The sequence below is a fragment of the Epinephelus moara genome, chromosome 14 (genome assembly GCF_006386435.1).
Source record: "Epinephelus moara isolate mb chromosome 14, YSFRI_EMoa_1.0, whole genome shotgun sequence".
Classification (NCBI taxonomy): Eukaryota; Metazoa; Chordata; class Actinopteri; order Perciformes; family Serranidae; genus Epinephelus; species Epinephelus moara.
The window spans coordinates 9867422-9889198 of record NC_065519.1 but is presented as its reverse complement, the minus strand read 5'-3'; the positions used below and the strand labels follow the sequence as shown (position 1 = coordinate 9889198).

Here is a 21777-nt window from a genome sequence, read left to right as displayed (position 1 = left end):
ATTACAAAAGTGTGTGATTGTTGTGTACTTGGCTGAGTCCAGGCCTGTTTGACGTCATCAGTCAGGAAGTATTTCTGACAAGTACAGGCTTGATGGTTGTAATGAGTCTTTTCCTCTTACCTGTGGTGCTCTTTATGAATCTAGATTGTTTTGGTGTGAGATGCAGAGTGTTGGAGATATCAGCTGTAGAGATGTCTGCCTTCTCGCCAATATAATGGAACTAGATGGCACTCAGCTTGTGGTGCTCAAAACTCAACAGCAATGTCTCTTTCCAGAAATCATGACCTGGTTACTCAAGATAATCCACAGACCTTGTTGTGAGCAGATATGTAGGAACTATTTTCTTGCTACCAAACTACACCCACCAACCGTATCACAGAAGGAAGTGTGCGTCTACTGCTCGCTCACCTAGCACCACTGAGCTAGCTAATGTTACAGCTCAGTCGAGGGGGAGGCCATTAATGTTTACATCTCATCCTGTCATGAGCACGAGCCTCTCGTCCATGAGTAGATGCACACTTCCTTCTGTGCAGTGATACAGCTTGGGGGTGTAGTTTAGTAGAAAGATAATATGCCTTACATGCCAATTTTTAATTCAGCTATAAATACAATCATAGTTATCAAAGTATGGACACAACATTGGCATCAGTGGAGTTTTCAAGACTGAACAAAAGAAAATAGAAATAGAAAATATTGCTAATAAATGTATCTAGGAAGTCGTTAAAGTGCTGATACAAGGAGCCCGGTCTCACGCCTAAGTCAGTGAAATCTGGCACTTGGGCGGTCACTTGTGGCGTCAGAAACCAAGAGAAAAAGGCATCGTTTGACGTCAGTGTGACAAGGACAAAAGCTAAGATGGCAAAAGTCCAACTGGGGTGGGTGGGAAGGGTGGTGGATGGGTCAAACAAACACTAACTTTCACTCAAGAGAGCAGTGATTGCACCCCATAAGATTGTAAAGCCAAACCCTGTTCTTTTTTCCTAAACCTAACCACGTGCATTTGTTGCCGAAGGACAAAAAATGTCAATATGCAGTGTTGTACTGATATAGTGTGTTTATTTTGAAAGAGACTGTATATAAACGGTAAATTTCCTGTGAAAATGGAAGCGTATTTTGAAAGAACACAATATATGTAACAGGCTTAACTTGACACGGTGTCCCAGAGTGTCAACAACTAACGCACCCAGGGTACCTTGCATGTCATATCTGAATGTGGAAACTCCATGACCAAACGTCAATATGTGACGAGGTCGAAGTGAGAATGTGTTGATACAAGACATATCAGCTGAATGTTTAGTGACGATGTATTTCAGTTGTTTTCCATCACAATAAGCAGTTTTGCTATCCACTATCCACTTGTAGTGACGGCAGCATTTTTTTCTTATCACCTTTTGTAACATTTAACTGAAATCAGGACCTTTCCCTAACCTTAACTAAAAGTATGTGCTGCTGACACAAGACAGGAGTCTAGACAAGAACCAGGGGTGGTGGTGTCAAGGTCCGGCACTTTGTACACCCATCATCCTGCCCAGCTGCTTCATTTTAAAGCCGATGTGGTACATGGATGAAACATTGTCTCTTAACATAATCCAGGCAGTAATTACACTGCCACAACAACGTAATTTAGAAAGCAATTAAGTGACATAAAAACATAATTTCTCCGAGACGGAGGGGTTGTGTCATGAGTCTCTCGTCCATGAGTAGATGCACGCTTCCTTCTGCAGAGTGATACGGTTGGTGGGTGTAGTTTGGTAGAGAGAAGATAGTTCCCATGTGAACCTGCTCACAACAAGGTCTGTGGATTAATTTAAGCAACCTGATCATGATTTCTGGAAAGAGACACTGCTGTTGAGTGCAAGCTGAGTGCCATCTAGTTGCATTTTATTGGAGAGAATTCAGACTTCTCTACGGCCGATATCTCCAACACTTGGAAACACACACCTAAACAATCTAAACTGATAAATAGCACTACAGGTAAAAGGAAAAATATGTATTTGGACTGTCCCTTTAGGACCTCCTGTAACAGTCCTAACTCCCAGCCTGGGAATCACTGCTTTATTTTACAAACATAAAGGAGAGATCTTTGCAGTCACTGTGTATCAAAAATCTCTTTGTCTTTTCTATCATTTTCTTCAGACATGAGAGACCGGCTGAAGCACCTCCATCAGGCGCAGATTGACTCTGATGGTTTCACCACAGTGGATCTGGACGATATCTCAGCACATGAGGGAGCAACAGCATCATCTACTGACCAGGACCTGGATGGTGTCCTGCAGAAGGCCCAGGAGATCCGACTGGAGATCCAGCAGATCCAGAACGACATCAGTGAGCTGAAAAATGTGAACTACCAGGCACTGAACAAGAGCTCATACCCTCTTGCTTCAAAGTGGGATTCAAATGCAATCGGGGCGGATATCAAACGCAGGGGAGAGGCTGTGCTGCAGCGGCTGCACATGATGAACGCTCTCACAAGGGAACTGGAAGACCAGCGTGGCAGCTCTGACCCCACAGCACGCATTGCTCGAACACAGTACCAGTGTCTCATCAGTGCCTTGCGGGAGGTGATGTTCAGCTACAATGACGCAGAGATGGCCCACAGGGATGCTTGTAAACGGCAAATCCAGAGGCAGATGGAGGTGGTGGGCAGGGAAGTCAGCGAGAAGGAGCTGGAGGATATGATGGAGAGCGGGGAGCTGAACGTGTTCACTGCCCAGGTGGAGGGCAAAACGGCACGCTCGGCTTTCCTGGAGATCAAGAGCCGACACAAGGAGCTGCTGGAGCTGGAGAAGAGGATCGAGGGGATCCAGCAGCTGTTCCTGGATGTGGCTGTGCTCACGGAGGAGCAGGGTTTAGCCTTGGAAAACATCCAGAAAAACGTCCAGAATACTGGAGTGATGGTTCAGCACGCTGTGTTTCAGCTGGACAGAGCCACTGCATCTGATAAAAACAACCCCTTTAAGAAGCTGTTTTGTGGCTGCTTTCCTTGTTATAACAGTTAAAACTTATTAGGACCCAGACCCAGTTAACTAGTCCATGTTGTAAAAACTAAAAGAACAATGCATTAAAATATCCTTGGAGGGTGGCACAGACCTCCATGTCCTCGTCAACAGTACCCTGCCTCCTGTTAGGTACCAGGATGAAATCCTCAGAGCGACTGTCAGACCTTACACTGGTGTAGCGGGCCCTGGGTTCCTCCTGGTGATGTGGGCCCTGGGTTCCTCCTGGTGATGTGGGCCCTGGGTTCGTTCCTCCTGGTGATGTGGGCCCTGGGTTCCTCCTGGTGATGTGGGCCCTGGGTTCCCGGCCTCATGTGGCCAGAGTGTGTCTGCAGTTCCTGGATGACAAAGGTATGATGCCATCCAACTGAGCAGCTATGGGACGTTATGTATCGTGCATCTGATGCTGCCAAGTACCTCCACAGACTGTCCAGGAGCTCACTGATGCCCTGATCCAGATCTGGGAGGAGATCCCCCAGGACACTATCCGTTGACTGATCAGGAGCATGCCCAGATGTTGTTGGGAGTGCATACAGGCACGTGGGGGCCGTACACACTACTGAGTCACATTATCAGCCTGTGATTTCAACTTTTTACTTTGATTTTCAGTGTGATTTTGAATCCAGCCCTCAGTGGGTTGATGATTTTGGTTTCCACTGACCATTGTTACGTCATTTTGTCCCCAAACAATTAGATATTGTACATTTTTCAACTTTAATAATTCATTCATTTCGATCTGATGTGTGATTTAAGTGTTCCTTTAATTTTTTGAGCAGTGTATTATGATATGTAGTAAAGCACTCATATGGTCATTTTGTAGTATTATGAGTACTTTTATTTTTGATACTTTGAGTACATTTTGCTGAAGATACACACTTGCACTTAAGTAATATTTTTAATACAGGACTTTTACGTGTAATGGAGTATTTTCACTGTCTGCTACTTTTCCTAACAGCCACCAACTGGACTTGATGGCGAGAATATTTTGTCCAAGTGCTGTTTTCTGCTGTTATTTTTATGTCATATTGTTTTTATGTTAGTGTTTCCCCCATGTTTTCATCCTGACAATAAACTGTTGGACCCCTCAGAAGTCTGAAAAGTATTTAAACGCCTTTTGCGCACATGCCAAACGTTCAAATCCACCTACGCGCTTTTGATATTCATAAACCACCATGCTCTCATGGTGGTTTATTATAGATCTTGTGAGTGTGATGGATGGATCGCCCTTATCCTGGACTCAACCCGGTGATGTGTGTGAACTGTGGGGAGGAGAAGGCGTGATCTTCCGCGTTAGTACCTGCTGCAGGCTGTATCAGTGTGTCAGTGTGACTGCGAGACGAGCTTAAAAACACTGACAGAGAGATGACTCCTGCACGTGTTGAAATGTAGGGCTATAACGGAGAGAAAAAAGAGGAAATGAGTCTTTCCGTGGTCACCTCTTCTGCTTTAGCGACTTTAATGGTGTAGGACCGCCGGAGGAGAACGCAGTAAGGTATGTGTGCTCTGTGTTTTATTATGTGCTTTGAGGTATATGGACTAAAATAATCGATTCATAGAGTCATAACTCGATTATTACTACGCCATTGTGGTTGTTTCAGCCAGTGGTGCTTTAAGGTTTGTTAACATGATTAATTTCCTCTTATAAAACTTGTTTTTAACATACATACATCGCACTAAAGTAACAGTAAGTCTTGATGGAAAATAACAGTATTGAGTCGAGGCTTTGTCATTAATTGACCATCTGAGATAAAAACGTCTCAGCTGAGGAAGTAACAGTTTCCTCCTCAAGAGTTTAACCAGATACTCATCTGTGTGTCTTCAGAAAGTACATCTAAACTACTAATGGATCTACAGGCTAAAATAAAATGTTTGCTGAAGCCTTAACCTTGGGTTTTAAAATAAAGAATAAAAAGGATCTTGATTTTCTCCAAGTTATATATATATATATAGAGAGAGAGAAAAAAGGGCCTCAGTATAGTGAGCAGAATATTTCTACCCTCTAAAAAAGAGCACAAGACACACAACACTATATTTAAAATGTAAAATAATAAACCATAGGAACTACAGCTGTCGATACAGCTCATTCACAAGATCTACTGTACATTCCCTGTGCAGAAGAGACCCCAAGGGGAAAATTTGACATAAAAAGTGTCCATATTTTCTCTTGTGGTAAACTAGATGTTCTCTAAATTAAACATGACATCTTTCAACCCTCTAGCATGATGGAGGGATATAATAGATATAATAAAACATGAAGTATTTACATCTTTTATTTAAAGAAAAGTACCAGTGGCTACAACACTGTAAAAAAATATGTGCTGCATTTAAAATGCACGTAGACGTAGAGAGGTATTATTAGTAAAATAAATGGAGCCTGTGACTGTCTATGTAATATAATGTTGTTGTCTTTTAGAGTAGTAGGTTGTTAATGCAGATGCATCATTGTAAAAGCAGCATTTGACTTGTAGCTGGCTCAAGATGGAGCAAGTTTTAACTACCTTGTAAACAGTTTAGTCCAGTGGTTCCCAGCCTAAGGGTGGGGCCCCTCCAACTAGTCATAAATAAATCTGAGGGGTTGTGAAACAGTGTATAGAATGAAAAACAAAGTTCTGCTAAATGTGTACTTATGTTTGGACATTTTGACAGTTTGCTGTTTGATAGAGGGGTACGTGGGAAAACCTGTTTAAAATAAGGGATAGACTCCGTTCCCACTGACAGTAGACCAGAGCTGTGTGTAGACGTGCCTTTCTGTTTTGTTTGTTTATTTCTCATGTGTCACATTTGACGTAAAAGGCGCGCCTGAACACAGGGTTAGTAAACAGTACAAAGCAGCATGGAGGGCAATTTAAATGTTACGGTGGTTACTTCTTTTTTTTTTATATATGTCTGTTACTTATTCCAACACATTCTCACTCCGACCTCGTCACATATTGGTCATGGTCATGGTCATTGGTCATGGACGTCCCACGTCCAGATATGACGTGCAAGGTACACTGGGTGCGTTGGTTGTTGATGTTCTGGGACGCCATGTCAAGTTCTGCCTGTTACATGCATACACTTCTTTCAAAATACACTTCTGTTTTCACAGGAAATTTACTGTTTACTTACAGTCTCTTTCAAAATAAATGCACTACGTCAGTACAACAATACAAATTGACATCCTCCAACAACTAACACACGTGGTTAGGTTTAGTTTAGTGAAAAACATCTGGGTTTGGCCGTGTAATCTTACAGGATGCAAATGCTGCTCTCCCTTGTGAAAGCTGATCTCTGTTGAACCTATCCACCACAACTCTCAGACTTTCGCCACCTTCACTTTTGTTCTTGTGCCGTTCTTTTTTCATCAGTGTCTGATGCCAAAAGTCACTGCCCAAGCACTGGACTGGGCTCAGTCTTTTCTTTCAAACAGTGCTGCCTAATTTTGAATGATGTACCAATGCACTGCTTGGTTGAAGATGGGCAGTATGTTGTGACACCACATCATAGTGTAATGCTGAAAAAGGGGCTAAATTAGTGCATCCACCGGGGTGTTGTATATCCCCCACTGCCGATCAGAGCTGGAGCCGATAAATACCTGTAACTACTGCAGCTTCATTTGACCTGGAAGTGAATGCCGAGTTAACCTTTCCATTTAAACACAAACCAAGATGCTGGTAGGTGTTAGTTCGTTTTTGTGCAGTGGGAAAGGGGCTTTAGTTGGACACAGTAACTTCCTGGAGTCACCACTGGTTCCCTTGCAACTGCTCAGAGCCATGAAATATTGTGGCTCGTATAACACTCTGTAAAATGGTGACTTGCTATTTTACACTCTGTTTTTTTGAGTGAATTGAACAAAAATGATGTAACATGTTATCTAATGAGCTTTAAAGGTGCTTGTAGGTAGATTTTGTTATGTTTGGACCCTGTTTCTAGCCTTTGTGCTAAGCTAAGCTAACCTGCTGCTGGCTAAAAGATATTAGAGTGATATCAGTTTTCTTATTCAACTCTCCATCAGAAAGCAAATAAACAGATTTCCTCAAATGTCTATTTCTCTCAAAACTATCTAGAGTTCAGAGGTCAATAAAAGCTCCTGACTCTTGTTGCAGGTGAGATGAGGGACCGACTGACTGAGCTGCAGGGCTTCACCTTCACGCCTGCAGTGGAGGAGAGCAGGCCTGAGGAGAACCACACTGCTGAGGATGTGGAACTGGTGCAACAAGCCATCGTGTTTGAGGGAGAGGACGTGATGGACGGCATCTACAAAGAGGCCCAGGCGCTAAGGAAGGAGATGATGCTGCTCAAGCTGGACGTGAAGCGTCTTGGGAAGCAGAACACCAGGTTCCTCACGTCTGTCCGGAGGATCAGCAGCATCAAACGGGACTCTAACGCGCTCGGACGGGACATCAAGGCCAGAGCGGAGGCCATTTACGCTCGGCTGGAGAAGCTGGGGAAGCTGAGCAAAGAGCTGGAGGAGGAACACGGGCCTACATCAGCTGTGGCTCGCATGGCACGCTCACAGTGTATTTCTCTAAACAACGCCTTCCACGAAGCCATGTCTGAGTACAACGAGGCTGAGATGGTCCAGAGGGAGAACTGCAAGACCCGCATCCAGAGGCAAGCAGAGATCATGGGCAAGGAGGTCACCAGGGAGCAGATTGACGAGATGATCGAGACGGGCAAGTGGAACGTCTTCTCGGACAATCTCCTCCTAGAGGGGAGGACTGCCAGATCCGCTCTCAACGAGATCGAGAACCGGCACAAAGAGCTGCTGGAGCTGGAGGGCCGCATCAGGGACATCCACGAGCTTTTCTTCCAGATGGCCCAGCTGGTGGAGGAGCAGGGCTGCATGCTGGATAACATCGAAGCAAACGTGGGTGCGACTCAGGACTATGTCGCCAAGGCCACGATTCAGATCAAGAAGGCTGTGAAATACAAGAAAAACAATCCATGCAAGAAACTCTTTTGTTGTTGCTTCCCTTGCTGCAACTGACGCAGCATCAGTGTTATTTTTATCTCAGTGTCACAAGTTTCTCAAGATTAGATTCAAATCCGCTTCCTATGCAAAGATTCCTGCAATATACTGCTTTAATTTGTGTATTTATTCAACTCAGATGAAGCACCGACTTCATTTTGATGCAACAGTAGTGTCCAAATTTCACACTCTAGTATCGTTTCAGCCGAGGAAAGGCCAACATTTCAAACCACACGCCCATATGCAAATGTATACAGTGAGATAGGGGTGTTATTTCCTGATTGTTACTGAGAGCAGCATGCATGATTGCTGCAAAGACACCGTAACATGTGAAACTGAAAATACAGACATTTACGCGACAAAATGATGCAGAAAAGGCACAAACTGGTGCATGTAAATCACCAGAATGCAGGAAATCAAGTGTTTGATGCTCTGAATTATCTGGCAGAGGACCAGCCAAACCTACAGTTTCATGTGTCCCCACCCCCAGTGTTGACACAAAACCAACACCCTTGCTTTGTAATGCTATATGAGATATTTAAGTAATGTAAATACATGCCTTATTATGGCTTTTTAATATATGGAGACTAGGTTTCACAGCTCCTCTGTAAACTGGAACTTTAAGTAGGTGTATTTCTTTGTACAGCTATTGCTTAACAAGTCTTTAGAAACACATTGCACACAGCAAAGCCTCCGACTGTGGTTAGCCGGGGAGGCTAGATAGATTTGTGTGGATTGTGCAACATGTCGGCCACCCCATGAAAAGTTATCAGCAGCATATAGGCCAGGGCTTGTCTTTCTCAAGTTTTTTTATGCTTTACATGACAGAAACTTGTGTAATGCCTCCACTTTTCACAGATTAAACAGTGTTGTCTTCAATCCCGTGTCCTCCTGTCGCTTCACTGACTGTGCCTATCACTGGCACGCAGTCAAAGGCAATCACATTTACACGATAGGGGAGGTTTTCTCAGATTGTCCCAAACAAAAGGGCTCCAGAATCAATGTGTACATGAGTGTTTGCTCAAGTCGTCAATACAGAATAGGAAACTAATCAGGTCGGAGTGCTCTGTGTTTGCACAGCAGGCCTGTGTCATTATCCTCTGAGTGCAATGATAGTAAAATGACAAAGACCTTTATTCTCCTGTGTGAGGCAGTGCATCACCCACTGGGGGATTCCCAGTTATCACCAGTGAGGCTCTGTGACTGAGACCATCATGACTCTTCTTACTGGTCATGAGAGACACCCGTGGGTGTTTTCAGAGTCCTCTTCTCTGTGTTGAAATGAGTTGCAGGGCTGCACTTCCTCAGCAGCATTGTGTGGTTTGCGGTGGGCACTTACCGGCAGCGTGACTTGGCACTGTGACGTCATATGCGTACTTAGGTAGACTCACCTGAGTGACTTCTTGGCGTCATACAGGTGATTATAATGGGAGCATATTGTACCAGGATGGCCGAGTGGTTAAGGCGTTGGACTTAAGATCCAATGGACGTAGTCCTCGTGGGTTCGAACCCCACTCCTGGTAGTAACTGGAAGTTTTAACCTGATCACGTGTGTGATTCATGGAGGATGGATTTAACTGCAAACATTATGTTATTGCACCAATATCTTCAGTAATCAAGCAGTAAATAAATACAGGAGTACACAAGTGAATTACGTGCAGGAATAGAGGAAGGAAAATACTCGCATAGATACACAAATATGCATATAATGATAAATAATAAATAAATACACCTGTTTAATTATATTTTTTTATTTATTTAGGCCTATGCATTTATTACCGTATTTATTGTAGCACTTTGGCTATTTCTGCTTTTATTTATTGATTTCTATACGTATGCATTTGTTATTTACGCACGTATTCCTGTATTTATTTACATACACATTTATTCATTTATTGATACATGCCTCATCTGTCCTTCTCCATATCACCCTGTCTATGAAGAGAGCTACCCACTGCCATCACGCAAAGTTTGTGTCAACACGCAGAACTTTCCATTGGCTGTATTTACGCTCTTATTTATATTATAATTACAGTTCACATCCCTGTGTTTTATTTACCTATGGCTGGGCCCTCACATGAACCACAGTAGTCACAGTACCCAGTTACTCTAACAGCAGCCAATTATAGGCTACCTGTGTTTGTCCTCTGAGGTCATTAAAGTAACACACCTGCAGACAATTAACGAACCACGGAGGCTGAGACACCGAGAGGGGAAACACCCTGACTCAGCTGAGAAACTGTGAGTAGGATATGAAAGTGTGTTTTCTTTTGTCAAGGGGATTTTAGGGGTAAATATGCAGCACACTTTAATGTGTACCTTGGCGTTTAATCAGTGTTTGAATGCGTTATCTGGTCCAAATGTGCGTAAAACGATAGCGTAACCTCAGATATTTAAAAAACCATTCCTCCTGTGTTGTCTGACATGGTGCCCTAACACAAGAAAATAGCAAAAAAAAATCTGACGCGGTAAAAATGTTTGTTTACAGCTGTGGTGTAAACAAACAAGAAGAATAGTGACACATAATTCCAATTTATATGGTTAGACACACTTTAAATTGTCTTTTTTTGTGCGTCACTCAGTTGCACGTGCTTTATCTTTTAGGTTCTGCTTAAAAACTGGACTAGCCTTTATCATAGTGATCGTGCACCGTGTATTTACATTAAAATAAGACAAACCTAAAGTCATGCTGATTCATCACAGTGAAGGGTGTGCACTAACGTTTCTGTATCAGAATCCTTTCCATCTGATGAGGTTAAAATGTGTGGATCTGGCGCCATCTAGCGTCATGTAGGTAGAACCCATAATTTTAAATTCCGGAAACAGTATGTATGCACACTGGATTGAAGTTCCAAAAACTTAAGACTTTTTTTAAAAATATTTTTTGCAACTATTTTTTTCTTTTTTCTTTACATTCAATAAGTATAGAAACAAAGGTATTTTGTACTGGCCTTTTTACTTGCTGTCAGCAGGATCTTTAGTAGATAGGTATCATCTTTACTTAGTCTATCAGGGATATGTCCAAGACAAAAGGATGTGAATGTTGTACTGATATTAAAACACAAAGTTTTTGATATGGTTGTTGCCACTTCCCTCCAGAAAATCTGAATAGAAGGACAAGACCATTAAATATGAGAATGGTCGACCATGATTTCTCCACATTCCCTCCTGCAGCAGAGCTGGTTGCCAGTTTGTTTAGACTTCTGTTTGGGCGTGATGAAAAAGCGAATCAGGTTTCTCCAGCAGAAGTCTCTCCAGGTCCAGTAGTTAATGGAGGGCGACTGTGTTTCCCAGGCATTCAACCATGTCGTCAGTTATTTCAATGCCCTGCTTTTTCACCATCGTTGTGTCACATAGTCTGTAGTGTCCTTATTCAGAGATGTGATGCCAGGGTATGCTTGCTGATTAAACCTTTCACAACTATTTTTGATTTTTGATAATTTATCCTGTTGGTCTTAATGTTATACATTGTTAAATATTTTGTATTGACAGAATCTGATGCATTTTGTTGCCATGCATACCTCGCATTTTGTCATATTGACCATTAGTAGGGTTGGATCGCTGCTTTTTTCTTGTCTCATAAGGTTTTAGGAACTTAAATCCAGTGCGCTAATACTTTCCACTTTTTTTCTTCAATCAATGTCTTATCCTGTACCAACTTAAAGGAATACTTCACCCACAAAATGACCTTTTGAGTATGTATTAGTCATGCCCTGTTACCTTGAAACTTTGAATTCATAAAGAAAACTTTATCTCACATGCCTTCACAGAAAAATACAACATATTGATTGATTGGGGGCTATGCCAAACAACAGCAAAGCTTTATCAAAACATCCGTTTAAAAACTCTCACACAACTCGTGCAGTTTAAACCAAGTCTCATTTATCTAGTTGTACACTCAGTACTTCCCACACACATGCATTTTCACTAAAATATATAAACTATTTAAAACTGGAATTCAAGTTAAACCTATTTATGCTCTCTCCAAACCAGACCCCAATACTTTTTTAGTGAAAATTTATGTGTTTGGGAAGTACTGAGCATACCGCTGGATTAATGATACTTGGATTATACTGCACGAGTTGTGAGAGAGTAAGTCAACAAATGTGTGATGTAGGTGGCGCAGCGATGCAGTGGTTAGCACTGTCGCCTCACAGCAAGAGGGTTCCTGGTTCAAAGCAAGGGTAGGGGAGCCCTTCTGTGCAGAGTCTGCATGTTCTCCCTGTGTCAGCGTGGGTTTCCTCCGGGTACTCCAGCTTCCTCCCACAGTCCAAAGACATGCCGGTTAACTGGTGACTCTAAATTGTCCGTAGGTGTGAATGTGAGTGTGAATGGTTGTCTGTCTCTATGTGTCAGCCCTGTGATAGTCTGGTGACCTGTCCAGGGTGTACCCTGCCTCTCACCCAGTGTCAGCTGGGATAGGCTCCAGCACCCCAACTACCTGTAACAGGATAATCGGTTACAGATAAAGAGTGAATGAGTGTTTTGATATAGTTTTGCTGTTGTAAAACATGATCCTCAATCAATCAATATGTTGTCGCATGGAGGCATATGAGGAAAACAGGTATTTCTTCACAAATTCAAGGTAACACGACATTAAACAAATGGTCATTTAATGGGTAAAGGATTCCTTTACACACAGGCCTAGATGTGCACACAATTACCTTCTTGCAATTTCTACTCTGTTAACACTTTGTCAGACGTAGACTAAACCTATTAGTGAATTACGCTGAAACAAAGCACCGTAAAGCAGGTGATCTGTCGTTGCGCAGCAGCGGAACATTTGGGCCTTGAATTCACGTGGTTGAGAGCTTCTTGCAATAAAAGGTAAAAGAAATCCACATTTAAAAACCAAGAGCCTCTTTATTAAAATGCTTCAAAGGTCAAACAAATGAAGCTGGCATATCGTGGTGAAAAACACACGTCAGCAGGAGTGAGAACAAAACTTAAAATGTCAAAAGTGTTGATACACTCCAGGTGCCTGTGAAGACTATATCACTGAAAACACAGAGGAAATACATTTATCTTAATGTTTATGAACCTCAATAGAGCAAAAGACTGATTTAATTAATTCAACTCCACCCACTAAACCTGAAGAATCAGGACATGTGATAAGTTCATTATGACACAAGCTTTAAATATGTAACAGGTTATAGAAAATCGATGTACTGTGCCTGAGAAATAATCTGTATGAATGAGTTTGCAACTGGACTGACCGAACATTTCCAAAAGACATCAAACTCACATGCAGAACGTGAGGGAATAAAAATTCCTGCTACTTGAGCAAAGACAGCCCCTCGGCATTATAATTCAGCTTTTACAGTACATGCCTTCATGTGCAAATCAATAATTCAAATACAAATCTAGACATTACAGAGGCAGATCCTTTTTTTTCTTCAAAATAAAAGTACCAGTACAAAAAAATAAGAAAAGAACCAAACATGGATTGGGACTTGTCAGAGTAAAAAGACAGCTTAGTTACGTTATCACTTGGGCTTTATATCAGAAAATATAAAAACAAAATCACACAAATTCCTCAAAGGAATTAGTTACTTTTCTGTGACATTTTCAACCAAAATCCACATTACACAACATTGTGACTTTCTCATATAAGTGAGTAAAATCTCATGTGCATGTGTTGCTAGACCTTATTTCTTAATCCAACCTAGAAATCTAATTCAAAAGGTGTCTGATCACTCCAAAGAACAATCAAGCAGCATTTGTGCCGACAGCCTATTTCAGTTACTCGGTTATAAACATGACACCATTGGGTGACAAACATGTAATTTATTAGTCCAGCACTGCAACACACACTGTTATGTTATTATAATACTGAGCGGTACACCAGTCAGTTTGTCTAAGACCCCACAATAATCAAGTTGCCGACAAGTCGTCATGTCGTTCTCAGCAATTTCGTCAACTACACACAACCTACTGTGACACAAAGCTTAATGCTACAACCCTGAGACGCCAACAACATCTGAACACAGTGGACATGTAGTGACAAAAACATGTGATAAATAATGCGTACGAATATAATTAGTGATGCTCATTACTGGAGGGAAGCGTGTGCCCGTTATATATCTGAACACCTGGCCTGCAGGGTTTTATGAGGTCTGACACTGAGGGAGGCAAACCGAGCTGACCACAGTCACTGATGGATTCTTATATTCGCTGAGTACATTCATCATTTTAGATGCTACATTTAGATCTTTTTATGAAACCTTTAAACAATTGCTGGTTAAAAGTAGCTGGTAGAACGGGCAAACCACAAGCCAACTGCAGCTGAGAACGTACTGCCATGTGGCCAGTGAACACTGTTACATCATCTCCCACCTGACTAACATGCCAGCGCATTAGTCAGAGGTGAGATAAAAGCAAGATGGACCACCTTTGTTACTGCTTTAACATGCCAACCCACACTACATTTAAACACTTAACATGATGATGGTGACATACTTATGCTGGTTAACAGAAACCCCACAGTGAATACAGTATGACCATCCTGTAAAGTGGCATACATTACCACCGATGTTTGGTCAGTCTTAAAATGTATAATTAAAGCCATGAAATCTATGAGCCTATTTACACCTGGGATTATCGTGCGTCTCTGTTGATCCTATCACATGTGTGAACAGCTCTGTCTGTCTATTCACACCTGGTATTACAATGTATCTCCACATGCACCCCGAGTGGCCGCTTGTGATTGGAGCTCTCTTCCCTGCTCTATATGCAAATAAACATGTGAATCATTTCCGCTTGCAAAGACTGAAAAGTGCTGTTCTTTTAAACCCATGGGAGGTTAGTCGTGCTAAACACACACTTACAGTCTCTACTATTTCAAATTAGTAAAATCTTATTTAATAGTGTTGACAGCCCTTGCTTTCTTCCCTTTCTCTGTTTCTCATGAGGCATGCGTAGCTAGCAGATTACTGCTGCAGTAGTTTGAGCTCCATGCTAGGGAAAGCTGAAAGGGTTCTGCATGACCACACATACAGTGACGTTACCCATCGGTTACTAACCAACTTGGTGACAGAGTTGAGCCTTTTTACTGTCAGTTTGAATTTGTTGGGACTGTTGAACAGCTGCTGCTGTTTGATTGCGCTAATAAGGAAGTGGAGTGGCTCCAGGGACGGTCCTTGAGTTCTGCGTCCGTGCAACTGCACCAACTAAAGCTTTCTTATCAGGTGCAGCGTGAGATAAGCAAGGATGTCAGCTGAGTAGGCAGTCGTTCAGTGTAACTGCGGACACGTTAGCATTTGCACTGCTGAGAGAATGTGGCCATATGCAGCCCAAACCACCTCTAGAGTGATCAAGATCAAGATGCAGTAAGGACGCATTTGGTGCATTCACACCTGTACTTGAAGCTGTCTACTTGTGATCCAGTCACCTAGGACGCATGTTAATACCAGGTGTAAAGCGGGTCTATGAGCTTTAAGCAGCACAAGTGGTCACTCTAGGTATCAGGATAAGATATAAAACCGTGCAAGATACCAGTAAACTGTTCCAGCTGGAAGCAGCAAAGAAATCTCACTGAGATGTTCTGAACAACCTCATGACTATAAAATCAAGTTCATCATAAGTTAAGGCTGTACTCTTACTTCCATTGTAGCACAGTACTGACTTTTTGATATAAAAATAAAAAAAAATCTACATCAAAACATCTGGTTATTTACACAATGTCAGAGTAGATACGGCTACAATGTCAGCACACTGGTATTCATAAATCCATCAGAGTGGAAGATACAAAGCAAACAATTTAATCTGCCGATCTGTAATTGCAGCACATCAGCATCCGCTGAAGGATAAATCGGCCCGCTACTGGCTTTGTCTTATTTAGGGGAGTGAAGATTATTTCCATTGTGAAGAAAACAACCAACAGTTTATAATGTTCAACCAGGAGTTATCATTTTGAGGCTGGAGGAGACTAATGTCTGTAAACACTGGAGGAAATACATGTGTATTTGAGTTCTAATGGTCTCAAAAAAAGTCCAAAAGATGACTTCATCTTTCAAAGTCACTTTATGCTACTGGTTTGAGAACTGAGCGTAAACACCTTCCCTCTTTTGTGAGCTCCCTGGTGAAACACATGCATGGCAGGGGGATTGCCTCTTCCCGACGAGAGATTGTATTGAACTTGCACTTCTTGAGGTGGTCGGCCATGCTGGCGATGTTGGCAAACTTCCACTCGTTCACTGTACCGAAAGCTGTGCTGAATCGCCACACCTGAATGGCAAACAACAGAAAAATCAATCAGTTACTTCTCATGTTGTGACGCTGTACAGCTGCACCATAGTTCCACAAAGAAAACGAGTTACATTGGTTAACAGATGTGTTTTTTAAAATGTGAAAAATGACTCACCTTGTCTGTGATCTGCCATGATGGAGACCCATCAGCACGCCGTTTCTTCTCCCACAGCAGGACGACCATGCCACGCATCTGGAGCAAACTAGCACACACATCCCTCATGGTGCGGGACACTCTGGACAGTTGGCACAAGCTAAAGCTGTCCAGGAAGCTTGCTACATGTTGCAACACCTCAAAAGGTAGGCTGCTGAACTGATCAGTCCTTGGGCCATAGCGGAAGTTTCTTCTTGGGTAGTTCTCCCCATTTCTTAAGGGCAAACCGGGCTGAACTCCAAACGAGCCAAGGTGTCTGTCATGGATGATTCTGAAGCCCTGTACAGACGGGCAGAATCGTCTTTGGGAGTAGGTGCAGCCATAGTAGGCCAGGGGGCAGCGCTGCTCCATCCAGCCGTTGAGTCCGGCATGAATATCTCCGTGAACGTTCTTGAAATGAGACGAGAACTCATCCCGCCGGAACAGCTGCCCGCACACAAATGTGAACATGGAGCGCTGCTTTGTTTGGTATCTAGCTACACATTCGAGCACCAGGTCCAGCCTGAGAGTGTGGAAGGGGCTTGGATTGGAGAGCTGTGGGCTGGCATGATCGCAGGCTGAGGCCGAAGCGATGTCTCCCACCATGGTGTTGGTTGCAAGAATGGCTGAAGGAAAGGAGAATGTCTGAGTACCAAAGTCGATGTGGTAGCCATCAACAAACCTGCTGTCTGAGATTCCTCTGCCTCCTGGAGAGTCGCCGAGGCAAAAGAGCAGAGCTGCAGTGATGAGATCAATGCCATGGAGGCCCATGGGGTCATCTGCTACTTCCAGGTCAGATGTGTCTACTGCCTTGTCCTCCATCTTTGCTCGAAACAAGTAAGGGTCTGACAGCAGAGCCCGACGTCCGTTAAATGTAAACATACTTATTCCTCTGAGCACTTCTACATTCTGTAGTTTACGCTCCAAACACCGATACCTGAGTTCAGTAGGTAAGTGTTGTAAGAAGTTATTTCTCACATGATCAGACAGCAGGAATGGCATTGGATGTGGAACTGGTGCTTGCTGAGGCACAGGAGGTTCCAGTGCTACAACAGGCATGTAATTCTGAGGCATCTCTGGCCAGACAAGGTTGGAATCATTTATTGGCTCCTCGATAATGTCTTCCTTCTCTTCAAAGAGCAGCTCTACAAAATCATTTTCTTCTGCCCAGCTAATACCATCTTCTTCTCCATCTGTCCCGACTGCACAGTCCACTCCACCGACCGCTCCAAGCTCACACTCTGAATCAGAGTCACTCTCCTGCATGTCCACATTCTTCCCACCTTCAGCAGCATAAACATTCTGACTATCACCATTTTCCCCATTGTGTAGTGCTCCATTCTTATCAGTCTTTTCCCCGTTTAAATTTCCAACAATTACATCGATATCCTTTGAATTAGTGAGGATGTCCAAAGCCGCTGCTAAACTTCTGCTCGTCTCAACTGAGGCTCTGTACAACCCATTATAGGGCTCCTCTTCCATTTCCACTGTTACATTACCCAACACTGTCTCTGGTAGACTTGAAGCTGTAGCCATTTTGTCACTTTCATCCGCTTCTTTATCTCCATTCTTTGACACTGTGGTCGTGACCTTCAGTGACTCTAACAACATCCTCTGATCCTGCAGGGCCAAAGCCATGTCTAGCTGCTCCACCTCATCAAAGTCTTTGCTCAAGTTTTCATAGGACTTGCGATCAGCGTAGCTCACAGGCCAGCGGTTCCACTCCATAGTGCAACATACGATACTTGCTGGGCAGATCTCAAGGTGTTGTGCCATCTTAATCCTTGCAATAGTGAATGGGCAGCCAAATCCACTGTTAAGGCATGGCAGCCGTTCATATGGACACAGTAAACGGTGTTCCTCTAGTTTGCATGAGTGAAAAACTGCCCCACAGACTAGAGGACAGCCGATGAGGTCACAGCAAACACCGGCCTCTGGTCTCACCATGCACCTTCTGTTGATGCATTTAAGGCAGTGGGAGTGCAGGCTCTCCATATTTGCTCCTTGCCCAACTGGTTCTGGCAGGGAAAAGGGGTGACGTGTTCAACCCTGAAACAAAATCAACAAAAGTAAATGTATCTTACAATTCTTATGAAACCAAATACACGTCACGGTAACAACATTTTTTTTAATAAGCACAAAAAGCAGTCAGCTCAAACCCCCATTCCTGAAAAAGCCCAGTGTGCTGTGATTGGTCAGTGTTTTTGGGTCTTCCACATCTGTGCTCTTGGCGTCTCTGCGCCATCATTGTAGCCAAAGGAATGACTGTAGCAGCACTAAAATGGCAGTTTTAAGCTTTATAGATTGTTTCACCGGAATTGCATCGCTAGGCAACAGTGTGGGTTCATATTTACTTCCTGTCAGCTGGTGTCATTTGCATACACTGCAATATATCTCAACAGGAAATACAAAGGGACCCATTTATAATTTTGATGTCACAATGCTTATTTAAAATCACTCTGCATCACGTACATAAAATCAAATTACACTTAGCAAGCTCTGCCTCAAATGTTTAGATAAGTGTGAGCTATATTTATAATATTTTCACCTTTTTACCTCGCCATCTGGGAAATTGAAACTGTTATATCAAAGCCACCAGACTCCATTGATAAAAACAGTAGTTGCAGAACACTGGAGTTGCTGGTTTATGTGAAAGGAAAAGTGCTGAAAATGTTGATATATAGTCTACACTTAGGCTGCTATTGATTTTCTTTTTTTTTTAAAAATGTGGCTAAAGGTGTTTTGCAGCAGCCACCTCCACAGCAGCACACTGCTTTGCTTCTGTGCCAGTAGATTTAGTTCATCAAACATGATAGCAAAGTCACACATTACATGAAATAAGCATGGCAGAAATGTCAGGTCGGACCATCGTGTTTTATGACATAGCTTTAAATATTACAGTTTCAGCTGAAAATAACGACAGAAATCAACAATGTTGCTGATTTAACATCTCTCCACGAGTGAAACCAATTGCCAATTGTCTACCTGGTGATTCAGTGATTCTGTCTGGAGCTAGAGCTGTGACATCACAATAACAAGGAAGCCCTGATGGCTTGTTTGAAGGCACAGTTTCTGAGTACAGCCTATTTGCCTTTATCTGTGAATTGAGCATTTGACACTATAACAATATTTTTACAGCACCTGCCTGATAATTAACAAAAAGACCTGGAAATCTAGGTCTTTATGATATGGGACCTTGAATGCAACCCTCCAACATGACACATGAGATCCCATGTCTTCACACTTTGTTGTCCCTTTGCATGTTTACTATATCTTAAGGCTGTTCCGTAACCTTTCACAACACCCCTCTTAGGTTTCATGGCGACACCGGTATTTCCATGACTTGTGGGCAAATCTGACCCCTCACCTTCAGTCTCTAAGAACTGCCCTTCACTTGGAGTTTGATGCATTTCAACATCATATGCAACGTTTTGTCTACCTGCCACAACAATCCCAGGAGGTAAACACCTGTGAATCATCAGTCTGGGGCTTATTTGGTAGTGTTACATGTGTGCACGATAATGGACGCAGGTTACAAACACACCAAACTACGACTTACAGAGCCACAATAGTGTTGCAAGTCCAAACCACAAAGCCACACAGGAGAGCTATTGTTCGAGTCTTTGCAGCCATCGACAGCAACAGCTAGTTAAATTACGCAAGCGTAGCTGGCAAGTTAGCAAACAGCTAAAAACACAAACAAACACAGCAACAACCGGCTTTAACAATTCTTAGCACTTATAATCCTGGCAGCAATAATATCGTAACAGTCAGTAAAACTATGAGATGTAGTTTTAATGATAACTGCGCATGGAAACCTGTTAGTCGATAAATCAAAAAACTTTAAACAAAAGAACATCAACAACATGGCCAGCCAGTTAGCATTAGCAGCTAAAGTTCGTTAGCATACTCAGCTAGCTAGCTAGTAGCTTCTGGAAACTGCTTACCCGAGTTACGGGGTTTTCCAGGTGAATGTTACCAGGACTTCTTTACTTAAATCAGCGCCGGCGACATGAGCAACTTGGAAACTACAGCTACATAATCATCTCACAGTATTTAATGTGTCTAAATCTTCTTATGATATGAACTGGCTGCAGCTGGTTCTCCGGCTCTGAGTCCTTCGCTGTTCTGAGTCAAGCGGCGTTTGTGTTGATCCTGGTGCTCTGTGGGACGTCCTGGCGCTACGTCATCACGCAAATGGACATGGTCATATTTAGGTTTATGGACGCAGACCTGTGAGAGGGCACTGAAATAGACAGACTGGGGAATACCCTGAGGACTGTTTTACACGGAATCACTCACGAAGCGTCTGTGCTGTTATTTCTGGATATTAATGGATGCAGATTCTCACCAGGCAACTGTCACTTTACCTTTACGCACTTTACTTACTGCTTTACAAACGGTTAACACCTCTGTGCACATGTGTTTATGCAGGTCTACATTCAGTTTACTCATTTGCAATTCTGTCTACACGAATCAATTCAGGTTTTGATTTTACTTAATTTGTTTTTCATAAATACTTAAATGAGCATTGTTGCGATGTTGATGATGATGATAATAAAGAAATTCAATTCATATTACTTAATATTAATTGAAAGAGTATATGAAAAAAAATGGGGCGTGATTATAGATAATAAACTATGATGGAAGCAACACATAGAACAAACTAATCTAAATCTATTGCTGTTCTTTATAAGACAAGGCAGCTGTTAAATAAGAAATGTTTGTATATGTTGTATTGTTCACTTGTCATATATGGCCTATTGTGCTGAAATTTGGGGAAATGCTCGCAAAACAAATATGGATCCTATAATTTAACTTCAGAAAAGAGCCCTTAGAACAGGGGTGTCAAACACATTTTAGTTCACGGGCCACATACAGTTCGATTTGATCGCAATTGGGCTGGACCTGTAAAACCATTGCATAATTTCCTATAAATGACAAACACTTTTTTTTTGTCTAAAGAAGTACATTTTAAAAACACTAATCCATTTACAAATCAGATGACAAACAGCATGTAATGTGATGTCTTCAGAAAAATAAATTTTATTTTAACAATATTTCTCAAGTTTCTCCAATATTCAGTCAGTCAACTACTCACTGTCATTACATGCACATTTTTCTGTACATTTGTGTAGTAATCCTGACATCTCCATGCCAAACTAAAGAGAAATAAAAGAACTGTATTCTGGTCAGAGTGGAAAAGCCTCTGAAGCAGCATTTTACGTGAAGAAAGCTACTCAACATTTAACTTGCTCCTGAAACCTGGCATTTCTTAGCCTTCACAAGTGCATCACTATTAGGTGTGCAAGGTCATCCAGTGGGCCGGATTGGACCCTTTGGGGGGGTCGGTCCTGGCCCCCGGGCCGTATGTTTGACACCCCTGCCTTAGAATAATACATAAAACACGTTATCGAGAATCTACTAATCAACTGTTTATAGCATCCTGC

The 21777-nt window shown here is 42.5% G+C and overlaps 3 protein-coding genes and 1 non-coding gene across 4 annotated transcripts; 3 read left to right on the top strand and 1 right to left on the bottom strand.

Annotated features, from left to right (window-relative positions):
* The first annotated feature begins 1582 nt into the window (after nt 1-1582).
* Nucleotides 1583-4063, top strand: LOC126401012 (syntaxin-11-like). The gene has a single exon (XM_050062047.1). It carries the CDS (start codon nt 2139-2141, stop codon nt 2997-2999), a length of 861 nt encoding a protein of 286 aa, XP_049918004.1. The 5' UTR covers nt 1583-2138; the 3' UTR covers nt 3000-4063.
* A 237-nt stretch (nt 4064-4300) lies between these two features.
* On the top strand, nt 4301-8838 carry stx11a (syntaxin 11a). The gene is made up of 2 exons (XM_050062676.1): nt 4301-4488; nt 7082-8838. The coding sequence occupies exon 2, from the start codon at nt 7087-7089 to the stop codon at nt 7963-7965; it is 879 nt and encodes a 292-aa protein (XP_049918633.1). The 5' UTR covers nt 4301-4488; nt 7082-7086; the 3' UTR covers nt 7966-8838.
* A 550-nt stretch (nt 8839-9388) lies between these two features.
* trnal-uaa (transfer RNA leucine (anticodon UAA)) lies at nt 9389-9470 on the top strand. Its single transcript has one exon. It is a non-coding gene; the product is annotated as a tRNA-Leu (tRNA).
* Nucleotides 9471-12790: 3320 nt separating this feature from the next.
* Nucleotides 12791-20483, bottom strand: fbxo30a (F-box protein 30a). The gene is made up of 3 exons (XM_050062004.1): nt 20275-20483; nt 16310-18376; nt 12791-16173 (listed from the first exon to the last, which is right to left on the bottom strand). Exons 2-3 carry the CDS (start codon nt 18320-18322, stop codon nt 15970-15972), a joined length of 2217 nt encoding a protein of 738 aa, XP_049917961.1. The 5' UTR covers nt 18323-18376; nt 20275-20483; the 3' UTR covers nt 12791-15969.
* Between the last annotated feature and the right edge of the window lie 1294 nt (nt 20484-21777).

Excerpts from the sequence above, each read along its gene's own strand:
- LOC126401012 (XM_050062047.1), top strand. The coding sequence starts at position 2,139 with ATGAGAGACCGGCTGAAGCACCTCCATCAGGCGCAGATTGACTCTGAT.
- stx11a (XM_050062676.1), top strand. The coding sequence starts at position 7,087 with ATGAGGGACCGACTGACTGAGCTGCAGGGCTTCACCTTCACGCCTGCA.
- fbxo30a (XM_050062004.1), bottom strand. The coding sequence starts at position 18,322 with ATGGAGAGCCTGCACTCCCACTGCCTTAAATGCATCAACAGAAGGTGC. Across the intron at positions 16,174-16,309 it reads CATGGCAGATCACAGACAAG|GTGTGGCGATTCAGCACAGC; the intron begins GTGAGTCATTTT and ends TTTGCCATTCAG.